This window comes from Pan paniscus, chromosome 1 (assembly GCF_029289425.2).
Source record: "Pan paniscus chromosome 1, NHGRI_mPanPan1-v2.0_pri, whole genome shotgun sequence".
NCBI lineage: Eukaryota > Metazoa > Chordata > Mammalia > Primates > Hominidae > Pan > Pan paniscus.
Window position 1 is genome coordinate 172,415,319 of NC_073249.2, and position 19,660 is coordinate 172,434,978.

The 19,660-nt window shown below is 52.4% G+C and overlaps 1 protein-coding gene across 6 annotated transcripts in view; it reads left to right on the top strand.

Annotated features, from left to right (window-relative positions):
- The first annotated feature begins 13,911 nt into the window (after positions 1-13,911).
- SSBP3 (single stranded DNA binding protein 3) overlaps positions 13,912-19,660 on the top strand; it is a 179,508-nt gene continuing 173,759 nt past the window's right edge. For 2 of the 6 annotated variants that reach the window (XM_034965692.3, XM_063601108.1), the window contains exons 1-4: positions 13,912-14,773; positions 15,792-15,864; positions 16,087-16,148; positions 18,774-18,858. In XM_034965692.3, the coding sequence (XP_034821583.1) occupies positions 14,718-14,773; positions 15,792-15,864; positions 16,087-16,148; positions 18,774-18,858 (276 nt within the window). In that variant the 5' untranslated portion in view covers positions 13,912-14,717. The remainder of the gene's footprint in view (positions 14,774-15,791; positions 15,865-16,086; positions 16,149-18,773; positions 18,859-19,660) is intronic. The other 4 variants (XM_034965699.4, XM_063601112.1, XM_034965705.4 and 1 more) reach the window with 4 other exon arrangements.

Consider the following 19,660-nt stretch of genomic DNA (forward strand, 5'->3'; position numbering starts at 1 on the left):
CCATCACCAGTTGTGGTTCCATGGCATGTTCAGGAGTAGGAAGAGCTTGAGATGTCCAGTGTTGAGTTTCCCAGGGCAGGGGTCTTGTTCTTGCAATCACATCTTTGTCTAGTAAGAACAAGCACATGAGCGTGTTCACGGAACCCTTATGGGGTGGGACTTGGATTTCAGGTTCTGGGGGCTCTGGAAGGGAGAGAGAATATCAAAACAGTGATGATGCTGGGTAAGAGGCTGGAGTTGGGATGTGTAGATTCCAGTCCTAGCCTTGCTGCCTACTAGCTGGGTAACCTGGTAAATTGCTCTTCTTCCTCTCCAAGCCTCAGCTTCTCCCCTGGAAAATGGGTGACATAATACCCACCTTTAGGGTTGTTGTGACTGCCAATAAAACAGCATTTTATTGGTACAGTGGCTCACGTCTGTAATTCCAGCAATTTGGGAGGCCGAGGCCGGTGGATCACTTGAGGTCAGGAGTTCGAAACCAGCCTGGCCAACATGGTGTAACCCCGTCTCTACTAAAAATGCAAAGATTAGCCGGGTGTGGTGGCACATGCCTGTAGTCCCAGCTACTTGGGAGGCTCAGGTAGGAAAATTGCTTGAACCTGGGCCTGGGCGACAGAGCAAGACTCCATTTCAAAAATAATAATAATGATAATAATAATAATATTTAGAGGCTGGGTGCAGTGGCTCATGTGTATAATCCCAACACTTTGGGAGGCTGAGGCTGGGGGATGGCTTGAGGCCAGGAGTTTGAGACCAGTCTGGGCAACATAGTGAGACTCTTCATCTCTTCTGTTTTTCTTTTCCTTTTTTTTTTCTTTTTTTTTTTTTTGAGACAGAGTCTCGCTCTGTGGCCCAGGCTGGAGTGCAGTGGCATGATCTCGGCTCCCTGCAAGCTCCACCTCCTGGGCTCATGCCATTCTCCTGCCTCAGCCTCCCAAGTAGCTGGGACTACAGGCGCCCGCCACGATGCCCGGCTAATTTTTTGTATTTTTAGTAGACACGGGGTTTCACCGTGTTAGCCAGGATGGTCTCGATTTCCTGACCTCGCAATCTGCCTGCCTCGGCCTCCACAAGTGCCGGGATTACAGGCGTGAACCACTGCGCCTGGCCTCTTTTTCTTTTTTTTAGAGCTAGAGTCTCACTCTGTTGCCCAGGCTGAAGTGCAGTGGTCTGATCTCGGCTCACTGCCATCTCTGCCCCCCATGTTCAAGCCATTTGCCTGTCTCAGCCTCCTGAGTAGCTGGGACTACAGGTGCATGCCGCCATGCTTGGCCATATATATATATATATATATATATATATATATATATACACACATATATGTGTGTATATGTGTGTGTGTGTGTGTGTGTGTATATATATATATATTATTAATTTTTTTTTTTAGAAGAGACAGGGTTTCACTATGTTGGCCAGGCTGGTCTTGAACTCCTGACCTCAAATGATCTGCCCACATTGGCCTCCCAAAGTCCTGGGATTATAGGCATGAGCCACCGTGGCCAGCCTCTATTTTTTTTTTTTTTTTAAGAAAGAAGTAAAAAGAGAATTGAAAAAAAAAATAACATTAAGAAAACTAACACCTTTTGGGTGGGTGTGGTGGCTCACGCCTGTAATCCCAACACTTTGGGAGGCCGAGGTGGGCGGATCACAAGGTCAGGAGATCGAGACCATCCTGGCCAACATGGTGAAACCCTGTCTCTACTAAAAATACAAAAATTGGCTGGGCATGCTGGTGTGTGCCTGTAATCTCAGCTACTCGGGAGGCTGAGGCAGGAAAATCGCTTGAACCTGGGAGGCAGAGGTTGCAGTGAGCTGAGATCACGCCACTGAACTCCAGCCTGGTGACATAGCAAGACTCTGTCTCAAAAAAAAAAAAAAAATAAAACTAGTACCTTTTACCATTTCCTGATCAAACACCAGGCTAGGTACTTGGCCAAGCATTTTATAGCTATTGTTGCTTTTATTACTTTATTTATTTATTTATTTGAGACAGAGTCTTGCTTTGTTGCCCTGGCTGAAGTGCAGTGGTACAATCTCAGCTCACGACAACCACTCCCTCCTGGGTTCAAGTGATCTTCCTGTCTCAGCCATCCGACTAGCTGGGACTACAGGTGCACGCCACCATGCCTGGCTAATTTTTGTATTTTTTTTTACTAGAGACGGGGTTTCACCATGTTGGCCACGCTGGTCTCAAGCTCCTAACCTGAAGTGATCCACCCGCCTCAGCCTCCTAAAGTGCCGGGTTTACAGGCGTGAGCTACCATGCCTGGCCTTATTTATTTTTTATTATTTATTTATTTATTTATTTTGAGATGGAGTCTTGCTCTGTTGCCCAGGCTGAGTGCAGTGGCACGATTTCGGCTCACTGCAACCTCCACCTCCCGGGTTCAAAGGATTCTCCTGCCTCAGCCTCCCAAGTAGCTGGGATTACAGGCATGTGACACCACGCCTGGCTAATTTTTTTGTATTTAGTAGAGGTGGGGTTTCACCATGTTAGTCAGGCTGCTTTCGAACTCCTGACCTCAAGTGATCCACCCACTTTGGCCTCCCAAAGTGCAGGGATTACAGGTGTGAGCCACCACACCCAGCATTTATTTTTTAAAATTATTTTTTAAAAAGAGAGAGAGATGAGGTCTTGCAGGCTGGTTTGTGATCCTCCCATCTCAGCCTCCCAAAGTGCTGGGATTACAGGCATGAGACACCATGCCCAGCCCCCAGAGAAGAAACTTTTAGACAGGCCCCTGAAGAAGTGTGATGGTGACTAGGGTCACACCAAGGCAATGAGTGGCTGGTGTCAGAAACATTTCCTAGCACAGATAATTGAAAGAGGCAGTCCTTTGGCCTTGGGGTCCTTCTGTTCAGGGAGGGGCACTGAGCAGAGGGTAACAGTGACTCAGGAGCCAGCCGAAGGCATCAAAAACAAGTTGCTGGCCAGGCGCGGTGGCTCACGCCTGTAATCCCAGCACTTTGGGAGGCCAAGGCAGGTGGATCACGAGGTCAGGAGATCGAGACCATCCTGGCTAACACGGTGAAACCCCGTCTCTACTAAAAAAAAAATACACAAAAAATTAGCCGGGCATGGTGGCGGGTGCCTGTAGTCCCAGCTACTCGGGAGGCTGAGGCAGGAGAATGGCGTGAACCCGGAAGGCAGAGCTTGCAGTGAGCCGAGATGGGGCCACTGCACTCCAGCCTGGGCGACACAGCAAGACTCCGTCTAAAAAAAAAAAAAAAGAAACAAGTTGCTGACTGCCCAGTTTTGCTGTGGGCTGCCCAATGCCTTGTCCTGTTTATAACGGTAATTTGGGGAAGTGGGGGAGTGTGTGTGGGCGACTCTCTGAGGGTTGGAGCTGAAGGCTTGAAGTTAGGTTTCCTAAACCCACATCAACCTAGGAAACGTTTGTGGGAAGGAATGCTGCAGATGGTTTTCTGTGTGTGTGTGTGCATGAGTTCAAGAGAGGCCAGCAGCAACAGAGAGGCAGAACAGTGAGAGAGGGACAGCGAGAATGAGAGGGACTGAGCAAAGAGGAGAGAGACAAAGAAAGGAAAGGAGAAAGAGACACAGAAGTCAAAAGATACACAAACAGTAGATGAGGCCAGGAGAGAGGACAAGAGAGGAGGACAGAGATACGCAAGAAGGCGGGGAAGAGAGAAAAACAGAAAAGAGAGAATTCATTTGACAAATGCTTGCTGAACACCTACTAAGTGCCAGGTGCCATTCCAGACATTGAGGATAAAACAAAGGACAAAACAGACAAAATCTCTGTCCTTGTGGGTCTTTCCAGTGGGAGAATGGAGAACCTCAGAGAGATGGTAAAAATTCAAAGAAGCCCACAGAAAGAGACTGAGGGACAAGTGTTCAGAAAGACCCAGAGACAGAAATAAGCTAAGACACAGAGACAGAAGAGGCTGAGACATGTAAAGACGCAGAGAGACAGAGGCACAGCAGAGAGACGAGAACGTGGGAGCCCCAGGAGCAGGAGCAGAGGGCCAGCATTCTAGAGGGGGTGAGAGCCACAGCCCAAGGGCGCTGCTGGAGAAGCTCTTTTCCTGCCAGCCTGCTCAGCGCCACAGCACTAGTGCTCCTGGGTGACCGGTGCTCTCTCATTCCCTCCTCCCAGCGTCCTCTTCAAGCTCCCAATCTAACCACTGCCACTCCCTGTACTCACTGCCCTGGACTCTCTTGCACTGGGCTGGAAGGATCCTGAGGTGCTCAACAAGCATTTGTTGATTTCAGGAACTACGGCCTCATCATATGGATGGGTAAACTGAGGCCCAGGCTAACAGTTCAGGATGGCTTCCTGGGCCTCCTGGGTTGGAAGCAGTGCCAGATAAAGGACAGAGCATTCAACTGGGAGCTAGGACCCTTATGGTGAGGTGGAGGGTGGGTGCTCTCAGAGGTTTCTGCCACCTCCACAACTGTGGAGCCTATGAATCATGTGAGAGTAAGTTTTGGAAGAGACCTGTATTTGAAAGCTGGGACTTTGACGTTTGCCGATGTCTGTTTCCGTGGAAACAGGAATCAGAATCAGAGAACAAGCCTGCGAGCTCTGCTCCGGGTGCCCCAGATTGCTAGGGTGAGAGGGCCGCTGACTGGCACACTCCATGTGTCATCCGCATGTCTCTGGAGTCCTCTCAACCCCCAGCACAGGCTGACGGGGGAAGGAAGCAGGGCTGGAGCCCCTGTAGGAGGGGTGGCTAGATGGGAGGTTTTGAACACAGGGCTCCACAGGGGGAATAACCAACCTTTACTGAGCACTCTTTGGGCATCTAGTGCTGATCTCTGTATCCCCACCCATGCGGTGTCGGGTACGCGGATGGAATGGAATGAGTGGCTCAGATGAAGAAACCTTGCCATTTCCAGCACACTCATCCTCAGGATGAAATTACTCTGTTATGCTTTGCCACAAAACATGGATCCTTCATTTATTCGGCACACATGTAAGCCAAGTACCGGGCAACACAGAGGTTAACAGGAACCTGTTCTTGGCATCCCTCAGCATCCACAGGTGTCCAGGCTGGGTCCTGAGTTCACAGATGCTCATGAATTCCTACATGAAGCTGCAAGAGCTTTCTGGTCACCTTTCCAGCCTCATCTATCACCACTTCCTCCTGAGCCCCATGTGCACCCCCTGAACCAACCATTGCTCTAATATGTTGGCTGTCTCATGCCTCTGTGCCTTTGTCCATGCTGTTCCCATGGTCTGGGATCCCTTTACCTCTGCTGGCCTGCATAGCAAACTCCTACTCATCCTTTAAAGCCACAGCTCCAAGCTTGTTTCCCCTGGACAGCCTCATCTCCTAGACTGTGAGCGCCTCGATGGTGCAGGCTGAGTCCCTCCATGTCTGTGTGCCCAGAGAGGTGAAGGCACTTTTCCAACCCTACTGAGGCCACTCTCCTCCCTCTTCTTAGGGACTCCATGCTAGCTTCACCCTCAACCTCCATCTAGTTCCTCCAGCCTTGCCCTCTGCATGGACTCCTTGCAATCAGCATTTGTGCAGGTTCTAGTGTCTCCCACTTTCCAGCAAAACACAGCAACACTCTTACCTGTGGGTGCTGGCTGTCTCTTACCCCAAGAGTTATCCACACTTGCTGTCTCCTCTCTCCCTCCCACTCCTCCACTGCATTCTCTCTCCTCTGTCTCCCTTCCACTCCTCCACTGCCGGGGTCTGGCTCCAGCCTCATCACTCCCCTAAAACTGCTCTATGTGGCCAGGCGTGGTGGCTCACGCCTGTAATCCCAGCACTTTGGGAGGCTGAGGTGGGTGGATCACCTGAGGTCAGGAGTTTGAGACCAGCCTGATTAACATCATGAAACCCCATCTCTACTAAAAATAACAAAAATCAGCTGGGCGTGGTGGCAGGTGCCTGTAGTCCCAGCTACGCAGGGGGCTGAGACAGGAGAACTGCTTGAACCCGGAAGGCAGAGGTTACAGTGAGCCGAAATCGCGCCACTGCACTACAGCTTGGGAAACAGAGGGAGACTCCGTCTTAAAAAAAATAGTAATACTGCTCTACACAGGCCAACTGTGCCCTTCACAGAGCTCTTTCCAAAAGCCGTGTTCATGCTCTCCGTTGCTCGGCCACTCTCTCCTGGAAGCGCTGTCTTCCCAGGGCTGCCTCCTCCTCTGCGGCTCTGAGCAGTCCTCCTTGGTCTCCTTCACTGGCTCCTCCTGCATCAGCCCTGCTGGTAAACCTAGGAGCCTGTCCCTAGCTTCCCCCTGAGAGCACTCATCCATTCCCATTACAGCCAGAGGAAGGAAGGTCACCTCCTCCAGCTGCCTTCCTTGACACCCTGGGGCAGCCTAGCGCCCCTGCACTGTGCCCACGGGGGCCTATGTGTTCCATCACCACCCTTGTCACGTTGGATCTTGTAGGTACTAATGGAGTCATCTGCTTCCCCACAGATGACAAACCTCCAGGAAGCAGGGACCACAGCTCTCTTGTTCACACATCCATCCCCCACATCCAGGACAATCCCCAACAAGCAACGGGCTGTGGAGGGAGATAGGGTCAGATCATGAAGGACCTTTTATCTTTTTGCTGCAGAATTTGGGCTTCATTTTCGATAAAATGGCGATTCCCCAAAGGGTTTTAAGCAGGAGCGTGACATGGTCAGACCTGTGCCTTAAACACATCCCTCTGGCTGGGGAAGGGAGGGTGAAGGGGAGTGTTCTGAAGGCAGGGAGACCAGTTAGGGGCTGTGCAACAATTCAGGGCTGGACCCAACCATCTCTACCACACACCATGGGGCCGGTCTCTGCTTCTCCTCTTTCTCACTCCCAGCCAGTGCCAAGCTTGGCCAGCTGGATCTGGTAAACACGGCACCTTCTGTGTGCTCTCCTCACCTGGTAGAAGGGTGTTGGTGCCAGGTACAGAAATGGAGATTGACTACAGGAATTGGATGGGGAGAAATAATGAGGCCAGCTCTGGACACATGGACTTTGAGGCACCAGAGAGACAGGCAGATGGAAATGCTCTGTAACTGAACACACATGGCTTTGGGGCTAAGAAAAAGGGTCTGCGCCAGTGGGATGGATTCAGGAGTCATTGTCATTGAAGTTCAGATGCAATTAGTGCCATGTGAACTTGCCCAAAGAGAGAGAGAAGGTCCAGGACAGAGCCTGAGAGAAGCCCATCTGTCGTAGATTTTACTACTGTTCAGCAAACATTCACTCCCCCTTCCTGCCCCATTGATGCTGGGCTTGGCCATGTGACTTGGGAGCGGATGTGAGGCTTGCGTGAGTTGGCCTGGCCTCTGGAGCTCCTTTTACTCTGGAAAGAACATGACAGACATCCTCTGCCCTTCAGCCTGTGCCCCAGAATGAGAGACCCATGGGACAGACTCAAGCTGTACCCTGAAGCAGAGCTGCCCAGTTGACTGCAGACCTGTGAGTGAGAAATAAATGGCTTTTATTATAAGCCACTGAGATTTGGGGGCTGTGTGTTAGGTAACACTGTATTAGCAATAGTTTGACTAATAAAATTTTTAGAGGAGGCTGGAGAAAAAAGAATCCGTTAAAGGATAACAGGAAGAATAGCCCGAGAGGAAGAGGGAAAACCAGGAGAGAGTGGAGCCCTGAAGCTGTGTGAGGAGAGGGTTTCAGGAGCATGGGAACCTCTGATGCTCAGACGGGTGTGCTGCGCCATTCTGCACCATGTCCGTAAGTCTTTCCCACATGTGATGCTTGGGTCATCACCCATCTCTTTTTAGTTTTTTAAAAAATTGCAGGCCAGGCGCGGTGGCTCACACCTGTAATCCCAGCACTTTGGGAGGCTGAGGTGGGTGGATCACGAGGTCAGGAGTTTTGAGACCAGCCTGGCTAACATGTTGAAACTCTGTCTCTACTAAAAATACAAAAATTAGCTGGGCGTGGTGGTGTGTACCTGTAATCCCAGCTACCCAGGAGGCTGAGGCAAGAGAATCACTAGAACTCGTGAGACAGAGGCTGCAGTGAGCTGAGATCGTGCCACTGCACTCCAAACGGAGCGACACAGCAAGACTCTGTCTCAAAAAAAAAATATTGCAGTAAAATATATATAACAAAATTTACCATTGTAACTCTTTTATAGCGTACACTTCAGTGGCACTGAGTGTATTCACATTATTGTGTAACCAATGGAATCATCATCCATTTCCAGATCTTTTTCATCTTCCCAAACTGAAGCTCTATTATCATTAAACGCTAACTCCCCACTCCCTCCTTCCCCAGGCTCTGGCAACCACCTTTCTACTCTGTCTCTCTGAATTTGACTATTCTAGGTACTTCATATGACCGGAATCGTAGAGTATTTGTCCTTTTGGGTCTGGCTGATTTCATTTAGCATAATGTCTTCAACGTTCATCCATGCTATAGACTGTATCAGAACTGCATTCCTTTATTATTTATTTAATTTATTTATTTTTAAATTTTTTTGAGACAGAGTTTCGTTCTGTCGCCCTGGCTGGAGTGCAGTGGCATGATCTCGGCTCACTGCAATCTCCACCTCCTGGGTTCAAGCGATTCTTCTGCCTCAGCCTCCTGAGTAGCTGGGACTACAGGCACAGGCCACCACGCCTGGCCGAGGGCAGCTGTCATTCTAAAGAGGTTCCTTTGGGAGGGGCTCTGGTGATTTGACCTAGAGGAAATGAGGCGGGAGTGAAGCCTTTACCTTGGAGAAGAGTGACCAGCAAGAGCAAAGTTTTGGCAAGTGAATGAAAATAGAGCCATGCTGGTCCCAGGCTGAGAGAACTCAGAGGCTAGGGCACTCTGGTGAGGTGGAGTTGGGAGAGTGGTGGGTGTCAGGTTCCTCTCCCCAGCTACCAGGATAGGGCCTTGCCTTCTGCTTTTTTTTTTTTTTTTTTGAGACGGAGTCTCGCTCTGTCCCCCAGGCTGGAGTGCAGTGGCGCCATCTCGGCTCACTGCAAGCTCCGCCTCCTGTGTTCATGCCTTTCTCCTGCCTCAGCCTCCTGAGTAGCTGGGACTGCAGGCGCCCGCCCCCATGCCCAGCTAATTTTTTGTATTTTTAGTAGAGACGGGGTTTCACCGTGTTAGCCAGGATGGTCTCGATTTCCTGACCTCGCGATCTGCCTGCCTCGGCCTCCACAAGTGCCGGGATTACAGGCGTGAACCACCGCGCCCGGCAGCCTTCTGCTTTCTTGTACTTCCCAGCGTCCCTGGCTCAAGTGATCCTCCCGCCGCGGACTCCCAAAGTGCTGGGATTACAGGCATGAGCCACCATGGCCTGTCAGAGTACTTAAATTCTTTTTTTTTTTTTTTTCAATACAGAGTATTGTTCTGTCGCTCATGATGGAGTGCAGTGGTGCGAACTCGGCTCACTGCAACCCCCGCCTCCTGGGTTCAAGCGATTCTCCTGCCCCAGCCACCCGAGTAGCTGAGATTACAGGCATATGCCACCATGCCTGGCTAATTTTTCTATTCTTAGTAGAGACGGGGTTTCACCATGTTGGCCGGGCTGGTCTCGAACTCTTGACCTCATGATCTGCCTGCCTTGGCAGCCCAAAGTGCTGAGATTACAGGTGTGAGCCACCATGCCCAGCTCAAATGCTTAAATTCTTATGAAGGAAATAGGTAGGAAAAAAACAAAACAAAACAAGGCTGAGCACATGGGTGCTTTCAAATTGAACTAACCGATTCTATACTAACCCATTCCATACTTGAAGCCTGTTTTGCTATGACAAATTGGCTCAGGAGAAGTATGTGTCCGTTGGAAGACATTTCAAAACACATTTGATTTTAAATTTAAATCCACTTCTTTCTTAGCACCTCTCTGTTTGCTGGCCATGAGTAATCATCTTTTTCAATTTTCGAAACATTTCCCCAATTACTGTCTCCCCTGAGCCCCCAAACACCCATCCCAAGCGGCTACTCTCCATCATCAGAACCTTGGGCTCAGCCAACACTGACTAATAGCCTAGTAGGCGATTCCCCATCACTTACCTCTCTTTGTCCTCCCAGCCTGCCTTTGGCATAGGCATTAACATACGCATTGCACAGAGAGGACGGTGAGGCTCAGAGGGGAAGGTCACTTGCCCAAAGTCTGCCAGCAAGGCAGTGAAGCCAGGTCTTTGCGTGTTGGATTTTGTATTCCCCCTGTGGAGGCCCCTGATCCCTCAGGGAAACTTCTGCTAAAACCAGAGCTGACCGGCCCGAAGGTTTTGATCAGAGGTATCCCCGTGCAATTCTAGGACTGAGCGTGCCAGGTGCAGAAGCGGGCTGCATACTCAGCTTCCATTGAAACAGCCCCCAGCGGGAGCTTGCATCCATCCTCCTAGCAGCTGTGAGGAGCACTGAAAGAGAGCTTTGAACCAGGGAAAGGGAACAAGGTCTTCTGGCATCCTTGGCAAGCACAGTCTCCTGGGTTGAGTTCATGGGCCTAAAGTCCCTTTTCCTTTAACCACCTCCTTCTGGAGGCCTGGACCCCAACCATCTGGTGCCAGAACCCAGGATTCCTGCTGCCCCAGTTGCTGGCAGCCAAGAGAGGAAGGAGCGGCCCTTCTAGCCTAAGCTTGGAATTCACCTCTCCGTCTTCACTCCCACCTCACTTGCATGTCCTGCAACATCTGGTCACCCAGTTCATCTGTCCTTCTGTTCCTTTCACCATGTTACTGGGCACTGAGGGTGCCCCAGAAAATGATGATCATTCCCTGACCCTAAGGAGTCATATTCCCATGGGGAAAACGCACCCCTGAACCACACCCATGCAGTGGGGACACAGAGGGCACACCTGCCCCGAACTGGGAGTTCAGAGGGGGGATCTGGGAAGGCTCTCTGAAGGAGATGCTGCCTGCCCAGGCTGGATCTGAGAAGTGTTAGTGGGAGTCTGTCACCGGAGGGGGCTTTGGGCAGGGGACTTCACTACAGTGTAAGTTCCACGGGGTAAGGATTTTTGTCTGGTTTATCTCCCAAGGCCTAGAACAGCGTATGGTATATAGTAGGCGTTCAATAAGCAGGTCCTAAAAGAAAGAAGGAAAAGAAAAAAAGGAAGGGAGGGAGGCAAGAGAAAGATGGGGGACAGAGAGACAGAGAGAATATGAGTCAGGGTGGATGTGTGAAATGGCATAGCCATTCTGGAAACTGAAAGTACAGAGTTCCAGGTGGCTGTAGTTTAGGAGGGTGTGGCTGAGCCGAGGGAGTGGCCTTATCTAACCCTATTGTTGGTGGTATCCATTCCTTATCTCCCTACTGGGCCCAGTATTTTGGGGCTGGGGTGAGTTTTCCCTCTCTCTCGGTCCCTGGGGGCTCCTGGTGCCTGCACTGAGTGTTAACATACACAGGTATTGAGCCTGCGCTGTGTGCTGGAGATACACAGATAACTCAAACTGAGATCCTACCCTCCCAGTCTGGTGGGGGAGACAGACAGTAAACAAGTGGCTACAACAATGGGGAGAATGAATGGTGCCAGCAAAACGAGATAAGATTGGAGGGACAGAAGGACAGGTTTCACTCCAGGAGTGAGAAGCAGGGAGGTTTTTGTGGAGGAGATGGCACTGGAGGGAGGGGATGTTAGCCTTAAAGGATGGTAGAAGAAGGGAACTGAGGCAGAAAGCATTCCAGGAAGACAGACTTCAGGCCCAAAGATGTGGCCTGGGGGGATCCAGAGGGGAAAGGTAGACTGGGGCCTTGAATGCTGTTCATGGGTGTTTGGACTTGCTTCTGATCTGACCACATTTTGGATAATTGTGCCAGCAGCCACACACCTACTTAGGGCTGCTGAGTGTTCCTGCTTCCAGGGAACCCCTCAGCAATCTTCTAGCCAGCAGGGGTGAGGGGTGGCTAAGACACTCTCCCTGCTCTCTCTGCCCAGGCCCTCTCACCATCTCTTTTAGCTCCAACAAGGGATCTACCAACCATCGTGCAGCTTTGTTGTGTCAAGTTCCAGCAAAGGGCTGACCACAGAGTGCCTGGCACAGGATCTCTGAACCCTACCCCTCTCTTCTTGCCACATGTTTGGAAAGGTGGTGCTAGTGCTTTTTCCAGGGTGGTGGTAGGGAGAGAAAAATATAGAAGGGAAATCTTAACATTGTAGCACATCAGATTATCAAGAGATACTGTAGATCTTCTAACCTCCCTTTGCCATTTGACAGGTGAAGAAACTGATGCTCAAATAGATATGCTTGTGTTGCAGCCATGAAGTTGATAGGGGCATGGCCAATCTGGTTGAGTCCTGGGTCATAGCAGGGCTGGAGAAGGGCAGTGTCTTCCTTTTTTTAGCCAGGACCAAACCGATACTCCTAATTTGTGGGCCTTGCAGACACAAGATGAGTCAGGCTTCTTGTGAGTCAGTCTGTTGACAAGCCATCCCTGGCCATTCCTAGCCCATTCAAAATAGAAGGAAGTCCAGGGGAAGGGTATGAGCAGGCCAATTTAATTAGTGTGGGCTCTAAGGTACCTTAAGTTAGCCCTATTAAATTAAACCGCCTAGGGGAAAAAATAACTGTAATTATTTCCTTCTCTCTCCTATCCTTGTAGTCCAACTCCCAACCTCCATGCTTCCCTCATTCACGAAACAACCTTTAAAATAGGGACTAGCGCACAGACGCCCATAAACTAGGTCTCAGCGTTCCTTTTTTCTGCCCCTTTCCCCTGTGAGCGCTGGGTCCTGGAAGGGAGCAGACTGAGTCCAGAGGTGTCCGCAGGGCCTGGCTGTACTCTAATTTAGGGAGGTTGTTACATTGAGTAGAACATTATTCCAAAAATGCACCCAGAGTCTCCTTCCTGAACCAATGCAGATCCTTTTGCTGCGGGGCATTTCTTTTAAAAGCCCCTTTTCTCTCTTCTACAGATCAAAATAAGCAAACTTTAACGGTAGGGAATTATTGTTTATTTTGTTAAAATCTAGTTCTGAGTTTTCCTACTTGAAACGTGTTTTCCCCAGGACACTGACCTATCCTTTAATTGTTTGGTGCGAGGCATGTTAGGGGGAGGGGCGTTACTTGTTTATTGGAACAGCGCAGTTAAAAAAAAAAAAAAATCAACCTAGGCTAACAGTTTCAAGGCTCCCCTAAAGATGTATCCAAACAGGCAGCCAATCAGCGCTTACACAGCTTTTTCTGCTTGACTCTTTTAAAGAGACAGTGCCGACAGTGTTTTATCACATTTAAAGAGATCCGCTCTCTAAAAACAGTCTGAAAATGGGGGAGCCTTCCCCTATTTCGCCGGTATCTGGTCTTAAGAGTCCCTAATGAGGGGCACGCAGTGTGTCTTCTGGGTTCTCGGCGTGGGCAGAAAGGAGTCAGCAGCAAATAGCTGGGTCACTCTGCCAGCCCCCCCCTCAATTTCCCATTGTACACCTGGGTCACTGACAATGGAAGCTTCCCCTCCCCCTACGCCTGACTCTCGTCCCCTCACTCCCCAATTTAGCTTCATTTATTTGAAGTTTGCAGATTTCTGTGGCGCGCATTCCGCGTCGCGGGCCGCCCAGGTGACGCCCCCCATACCCGAGTGGCACCCTTTCCCGTGGAGAAGCCGAGGGGCTAACTTGCCAAGACTGGCAAACCTTGGAAATTTGGGAGAAATCACTCTCCCTCCTCTTAATTCAAGTCCCCTGTCCCCAGCCCCCCTCCCCCCGGCTCCCCAAAGCATGCCAAGGGCCATTTTCGCGCGGCTCCACTTTGGGGTTTTCCAAAGTATTTTAATGATCTAGTAAAGGAGCAGCCGCGCGCCTCGGCGCCGGCTCCAGCCGCCCAGCTCTCAGCGTGGAGCCCCGGGCCCGGCGCTCGGAAGCCAGACTGGGCGAGAGGGAGGCCCGGGGGCGGGGCGGGCTGGGGGCCGGGCTGGAGTCTGGGGAGGGGGTCGGGGTCGGAGCCTAGGGGGAGGACAACCAAGAGCGGAGGGCGAGATAAGGGCTGGGCTGGTGCGGGCCGCGGCGGGGGGGAGCTGAGGGGCAGATAAGGGAGAGGGACGGGGCGGGAGGGAGCGAGCGGCGACCGCTTGGGGGTCTGCGCCCCCTCCCATCGGACGCTGCCGCAGCGCCCCCCTAGCCCCCAGTGGTCCACGCCGCGGGGAGCGCGGGTCAGATCCCCCTCCTCGCTGGGGCGAGGAGACCAGGGTGCCCCCAGCCCGATCCACGTCGCCCACCGCCCCGGCGACAGAAAGAGAGGCTCTCGCCCCCGGACGCCCCCAGTTCGCCCGCAGGAACAGGCAGCGGCTCCGCGGAGGCGGCCGCAGCGGGGACTGCCGCGGCCGGCGCTGTCAGGGCGTCCCTCCCAGCCGGCCCGGGCCCGCCCCCGCGTGCGCCGATTGGCCGAGGCGGCCATCCATCGCGGGACGTTGCCGCCCGCCTCGCTCCCTCGCCCGGGTAGCCACGTTCGGTTGAGCTCCAAGTAGACCAGCGGCGGCGGCGGCAGCGGCGGCAGCGGCAGCGGTGCTGGAGGCGCAGAGGGCGGCGCAGGCGGAGCCGGGCGGGCGCGCGAGCGAGCGGAGAGCGGGCGGCCGTGCGGGCGGCGGCGGCGGCACCCCCAGGCCGAGCCGGCGCGGAAGGAGTTCCAGGGCGATGGGGCCGCGGCCGGGGCTGACGCTTTGACAGCTGGAAAGAGCGCGGAGCCAGCGCCTGGGGGGGAGGGAGGGGAGCGCGGCGAGGAGAGCGCCAGCGAGCGAGAGAGCGAGCGAGCGCCGGGGAGGGGGCCGGGAGCGAGGGGCAGCTCGGGAGAGCCGGAGCGGTAGCGGCGGCGGCGGCGGCGGCGGCGGCGAGGCTCGGCGCCCTCTTCCCTGCAAACCATGTTTGCCAAAGGCAAAGGCTCGGCGGTGCCCTCGGATGGGCAGGCTCGGGAAAAGTAAGCCCTATTTTGCAAGTGGCGGCCGCGCCGCCGCCGGGCTGCGGGCGGGCAGTGGGAGGCAGGTGGGCGGGCGGGCGGGGGCCGGAGGCTGCTGCGCCCTCGGGTCCCCGGGTCCAGGCGCCGCCTGCCTGGCCCCTTCCCCGAGGCCGCGGCGGGCGGCGTGGGAGAGCCCATTGTTGGGAGCCGGCGGAGGTTGGGGGATCGGGGAAGGGGCGGCGGGGGGAGCCGCCGGAGGGGGTACTTGGTGGCCGTGGCGCGGGTCGAGCGCGGGGGCCCGCGGTGAGTGGTGGGCGAGGTCCGGCCAGCGAGCCTCGACGTTCTCCCCAGCCGGGCGCTCGCCGCGGTGGCCGCACTTTGCCCACCGGGTGCGGGCAGGGGGCGCGTGGCTTCTGCAGCCCCGAAGCCTCCTTTTGTCCGCCCGCGGCGTGAGGAGTGCGTGCCGGGGGCTTTGTTCGGTCGGGAGCGCTCTCCCTTCCCTGCCCTCGGCTTCGTCACCGGCTCCGCGTCCTCGGACGCCGGGCTGGGCAGCGACGGTGGCGCCGGGTTGGCCCCAGGCTTGGGGCACAGTTGTTTGGGGGGAGGTGACGAGGGTGGCGCTTTGCTGCCCTCTCCAGAGCGCGCCAAGCACCCGGAGTCCAGGGCCGAGTCTCCTCGGACCTCCAAAGCTGGCGAGAGCGTAGCGAGCAGTGGGTCGGGAAAGGCAAGGTGGCTGTGGGGTCGAGTGGCTTGCGAGTTTGAGGAACCTAGGTGGGTTTGCCCGCGACGCCACTTGGAAGTTCAAGTTTGGGGGCTGCTCTCCATCCCTCACTGCTTGAGGTAACGCGTTCCCTGGTCCCCACCCCCTAACTGTTCGCACCTGGCGGCCCTGTTTGGGGTGAGCTAGCTGCTTACCTCTGGTCGGGGCCACAATGGGACGGCGCAGACAGGGCTCAAAGCCTGCTGGCAAGGTCCTGGGGAGCGCCGGTGGGATCTGACGCCTTTCCCTCTCTCTCTTTGCCCCCTGTCCACTTTCCAGGTTAGCTTTATACGTCTACGAATATTTACTGCACGTAGGAGCACAGAAATCTGCACAGACCTTCTTATCGGAGGTGAGTGGGACTCCCCCCAGCATCCAATTTCTTGACACCCCCCCCCTCCCCACTATTCTTAGAGCCTTTGTTTTCAGGAGCAGCCACTGTGGCCACCATTTTGAATTTTTATCACCTTTTGGCATTTATTGTTAGTTGGTCTTCCTAGCCTTTTGGCTCTGGGAAGCCCCCAGCCCACCCCGTCTCTGCTCCTCTAAGCTGCTTCTGCTCTTACCTTTCCAGATTCGATGGGAAAAAAACATCACGTTGGGAGAACCGCCTGGGTTTTTGCACTCGTGGTGGTGGTAAGTTTGTGTGATAGTTTCGCATGTGTTTTTGTTTTGTTGTGAGCCCTGGGTCCAAGTGAACAAAGAAGGGAGGCCTGGAGCAGGCCCTCCGCCCTGTGGCCCTCTGCGTTGCACAGAGCGGGGCACCTCGAGGCACTCCGGCCCAGCTGGCCAAGGAGGAGAAGGGCCGAAGAGGATGTTACCTAAAGTTTTGGGGGGAAAAACGACAAAACCATCTGTGGTGTTGGGGTAGAAACTCCTTACTTTTACATCTCACTCTGGGGCTCTAGGCAGGGGGTTTGAAAAAACATTGGAGGATTTTTGTCAATTCTGCACGTTGCTTTAATTAGAGGAGTGGGGGTGGGGCGGCGTGGAGGGGATACCAGGTCTGTTTAACAACTAGCCTGTCCCTTCCTTTTTCTCCTCGGGAGCTCACAACCGTAAGAGAGGACATCTACCGGGGCTTTTTCCAGGCACCCTGAGAAAGAGCAAGAAAGGGCTGCCACTTCCTTTAAAGATACTGATTCAGACTGACTGGTCCTTCCTTTCCTCTGGGAGCTCCCCGCCCCCCTCCCCCACTAAAACCACAAAGTGTTGTTTTACGCAGAACCTTAACTGGTCAGAGTCGACCTCGCAGTGTCTGCAGTTAGGGGCTCCCACTCTCTGTGACTCTCTAACCAGGCCTCTGTGTCCTTTGGGTGTGGGGCCACCGCAGGTCTGGTCTCTGTGTTGGGTATATGACAGCCAGGAGGGAGCTCAGGGTCAGCCGGAGCCAGTTGCCCTAGGTATATGACCCGGGTGTTTTGTGGGACTGACTGGTGGAGTCTTTGACATCCTTTTGAAAAAGAAAAGAAAGCAGAGTGGCTTTTGATATTTTGATGGAGTTCAGCAAAACGGTGTGTCCTGTCTCCTGTCGTTGGGATCTTAGCGGGTTTATCTGCCAGCTCAGGTTACTGTTTTAAGTCTCTTAGAACAGCAGGAGGATGAAGTGTCTGTTCTAACTTGTGCAGAGAAAATGAGTTTTTAATTACTTCTGCCAACCTCGGAACTGCTGGTCTTGGAGGCATTTGTGTGGCGGAAGGATTCCACCTGTAGGAGTGGGTGATAGGCTTTCTGTGGCTGTTTTTGGAGGGAGTGTGTGGATGGGGTTGGCGGCTCTGATCGGCTTGGATCTTGTAGAAACTTAGGTTTATGATTGAAGGTTACTTAGGCTTATGAGTGAAGGGGCCGGGGAATTTGTAGTGTTAGAAACCTTTAACGTGTGGAGGAGGTAAGCAGATGTGTACAGTTCCAGAAGACAGAAAGGAATGTTCTCCAGCCCCCCTCTGCAGCTAGTAGAAGTCCTGATTTTCCTGTTATATCCAGAATCTCCTGAAACTTCTCCATCCTTATCTCAGCCGCAGGAACGTAGAGTCTGTTGTGTTAGGCCCGGGCGGTGGTGGCTTTGAGTGGCTGTGGCCCTGTTTGGTAGAAGTTGGTTTGTGCGATTTGACACTGAGCAAATGACCCAGGCTTTCTCCAGCGGGAGGAAGCAGTGGAGCTTTTCTGGTGAGGGGCAGGCTGCATTATTCACACCTTGAGTGAGATGCTTGTCTGATGACTTGCAGAGCTGGCTGGCTGTGACGAGGAAAAGAGCAGTGGACCAGGAGTAGGACTTTGGTTTTGGTGCCCACTTTACCCTTTAAGCTTGTTCTGTCCCTGGGCCTCGGGCTCCTGATTTGGAGAGTTTCTTAGGTCCCTTGTTAATATCACTGACAACTCCGTGTTTGAATAGGGCTTTATTGGTTGACATAGGACTTGTATGTCTGTTCTCATTTTAATACAGAATGTCGGAGTGACCATACAAAATCTTTAGTGGGGGGTGAGGCAGGCATTTCTAGGCCTGCTTCCTTCTTTCCCTTTGCTGACAGGTGCTTCTGTGAAGAGGGCCCTCTACTGCAATGTGAAAGGACTGGATACTTGGTTGTCCGTGACCTGTCCTTTGCCTAACTGATTTGTGTTTTTTGGTGCATGGAGGGAGGAGTGGTTCTTGCATAAGAATTCCTTGAGGGAGGGCTTGGGTGGGAGTGGGGGTGAGGTGGGAAGGGTGGAGGTGCGGGCTCTGGGATTAAGAGCCTGTAAAGTTCCTATTGCCAGAGTCTTCCAAATCGCTGCATATATGAATCATAGTTGTGTTCTGACTTTGGCGCTTGAACCTTTTTTAGGATATGCAGCCATTTTGGTTTGGGTGGTAAAAAGGAAACAGAACAGTATGGATTCTCGTCCACATTTGCGTTCATCCTCTTAGGGCATCCATGAGTAGGTTCTACTAACCTCTTGGAGCTTCAGTTGCCCCCTGTGTAAAGTGGAGAGAAAATTGCCTACCGTACAGTATATGGTAGACACAAGTAATACGGGTGTGAAGCATCCGGCATGTAGTAGGTATTTGATATATAAGAACTATTACTGCCATTACTAATGGCTGGCTTGCCAGAAGAAGTTGGACGTGTTTTGTTTTCTAGGCTGTTTGCCCAATGAGAGCTGATAAGGTGGGATTGAGCCTTTGGGAGACCTAGTACTGTTAGCGCCATGCATCGTGCACTTGCCCTTGTGTACACAAGTAATAATTAGTAACCTGACCTTATTTTATTTTCCTCCTCGCAGTGTATTTTGGGACCTTTACTGTGCAGCTCCTGAAAGGAGAGACACTTGTGAACATTCAAGTGAAGCAAAAGCCTTTCATGATTATGTGAGTAACACATTTTTAATCCTAGCAATAATTATAGGGTTGGATAGCTCTAACTTCTCTAGTACGAAAAGCAAACACAGCCAGTTGGCAGTGGTCTTTATTTGCTTCTTGCGTTTCTTTCTGTTCCCCTGCCCACCTCTCTGCAGCCCTCCCAATGGTACCCTTCTCCAGCAGTGTTCTAACTTGGTGAACGGTGTTTCATAATGTTGTAATTGTGCAAAATTGTGTAGATATCTATCCAGAGAATTAAATGGTGTTGTACAGGACTCAGAACTGTGAGACTTATGTTAAGAGTGGACAGTTAGCTGAGAGGGGACTAAGCCTCTTTAGTGTTGGTTTAAGAAGAAATTGTAACAAACAAAAGCCAATAGGAAACTTGCGTTTTGGAGCTGAGTGAGAATTTGGTGGAATGGACTCTCTTGCTCTACTTTCCAGAGAGCGATCTTTCAAATTATGGGTGTGTGTGTGTGTGTGTGTGTGTGTGTGTGTGTGTGTGTTTGGTGTGGGTGGGCTCATACTGTATCTGCTAAGACGATTTGTACTCTGAGATCCTCAGCTAGTTCATAATCTTGTGGCCAAAATATTCTTGTGAAGCTAGTTAACATCATCAGATTGTAGTTCTTTCTACCCTGTTACTCACTTTCTACCTGGATGAGTTTCTTAAGATTTATGAAATTATTACGAGAGGGTTGTCTGCCATCTATTCATCTCCCATAGCAGTCCCCTTCAGGAAAAACAAACATGGGTTTCAAACCTGGGTTGCAGTCACACTTGATGATCTGATGAAATGGGTTAGGATCTG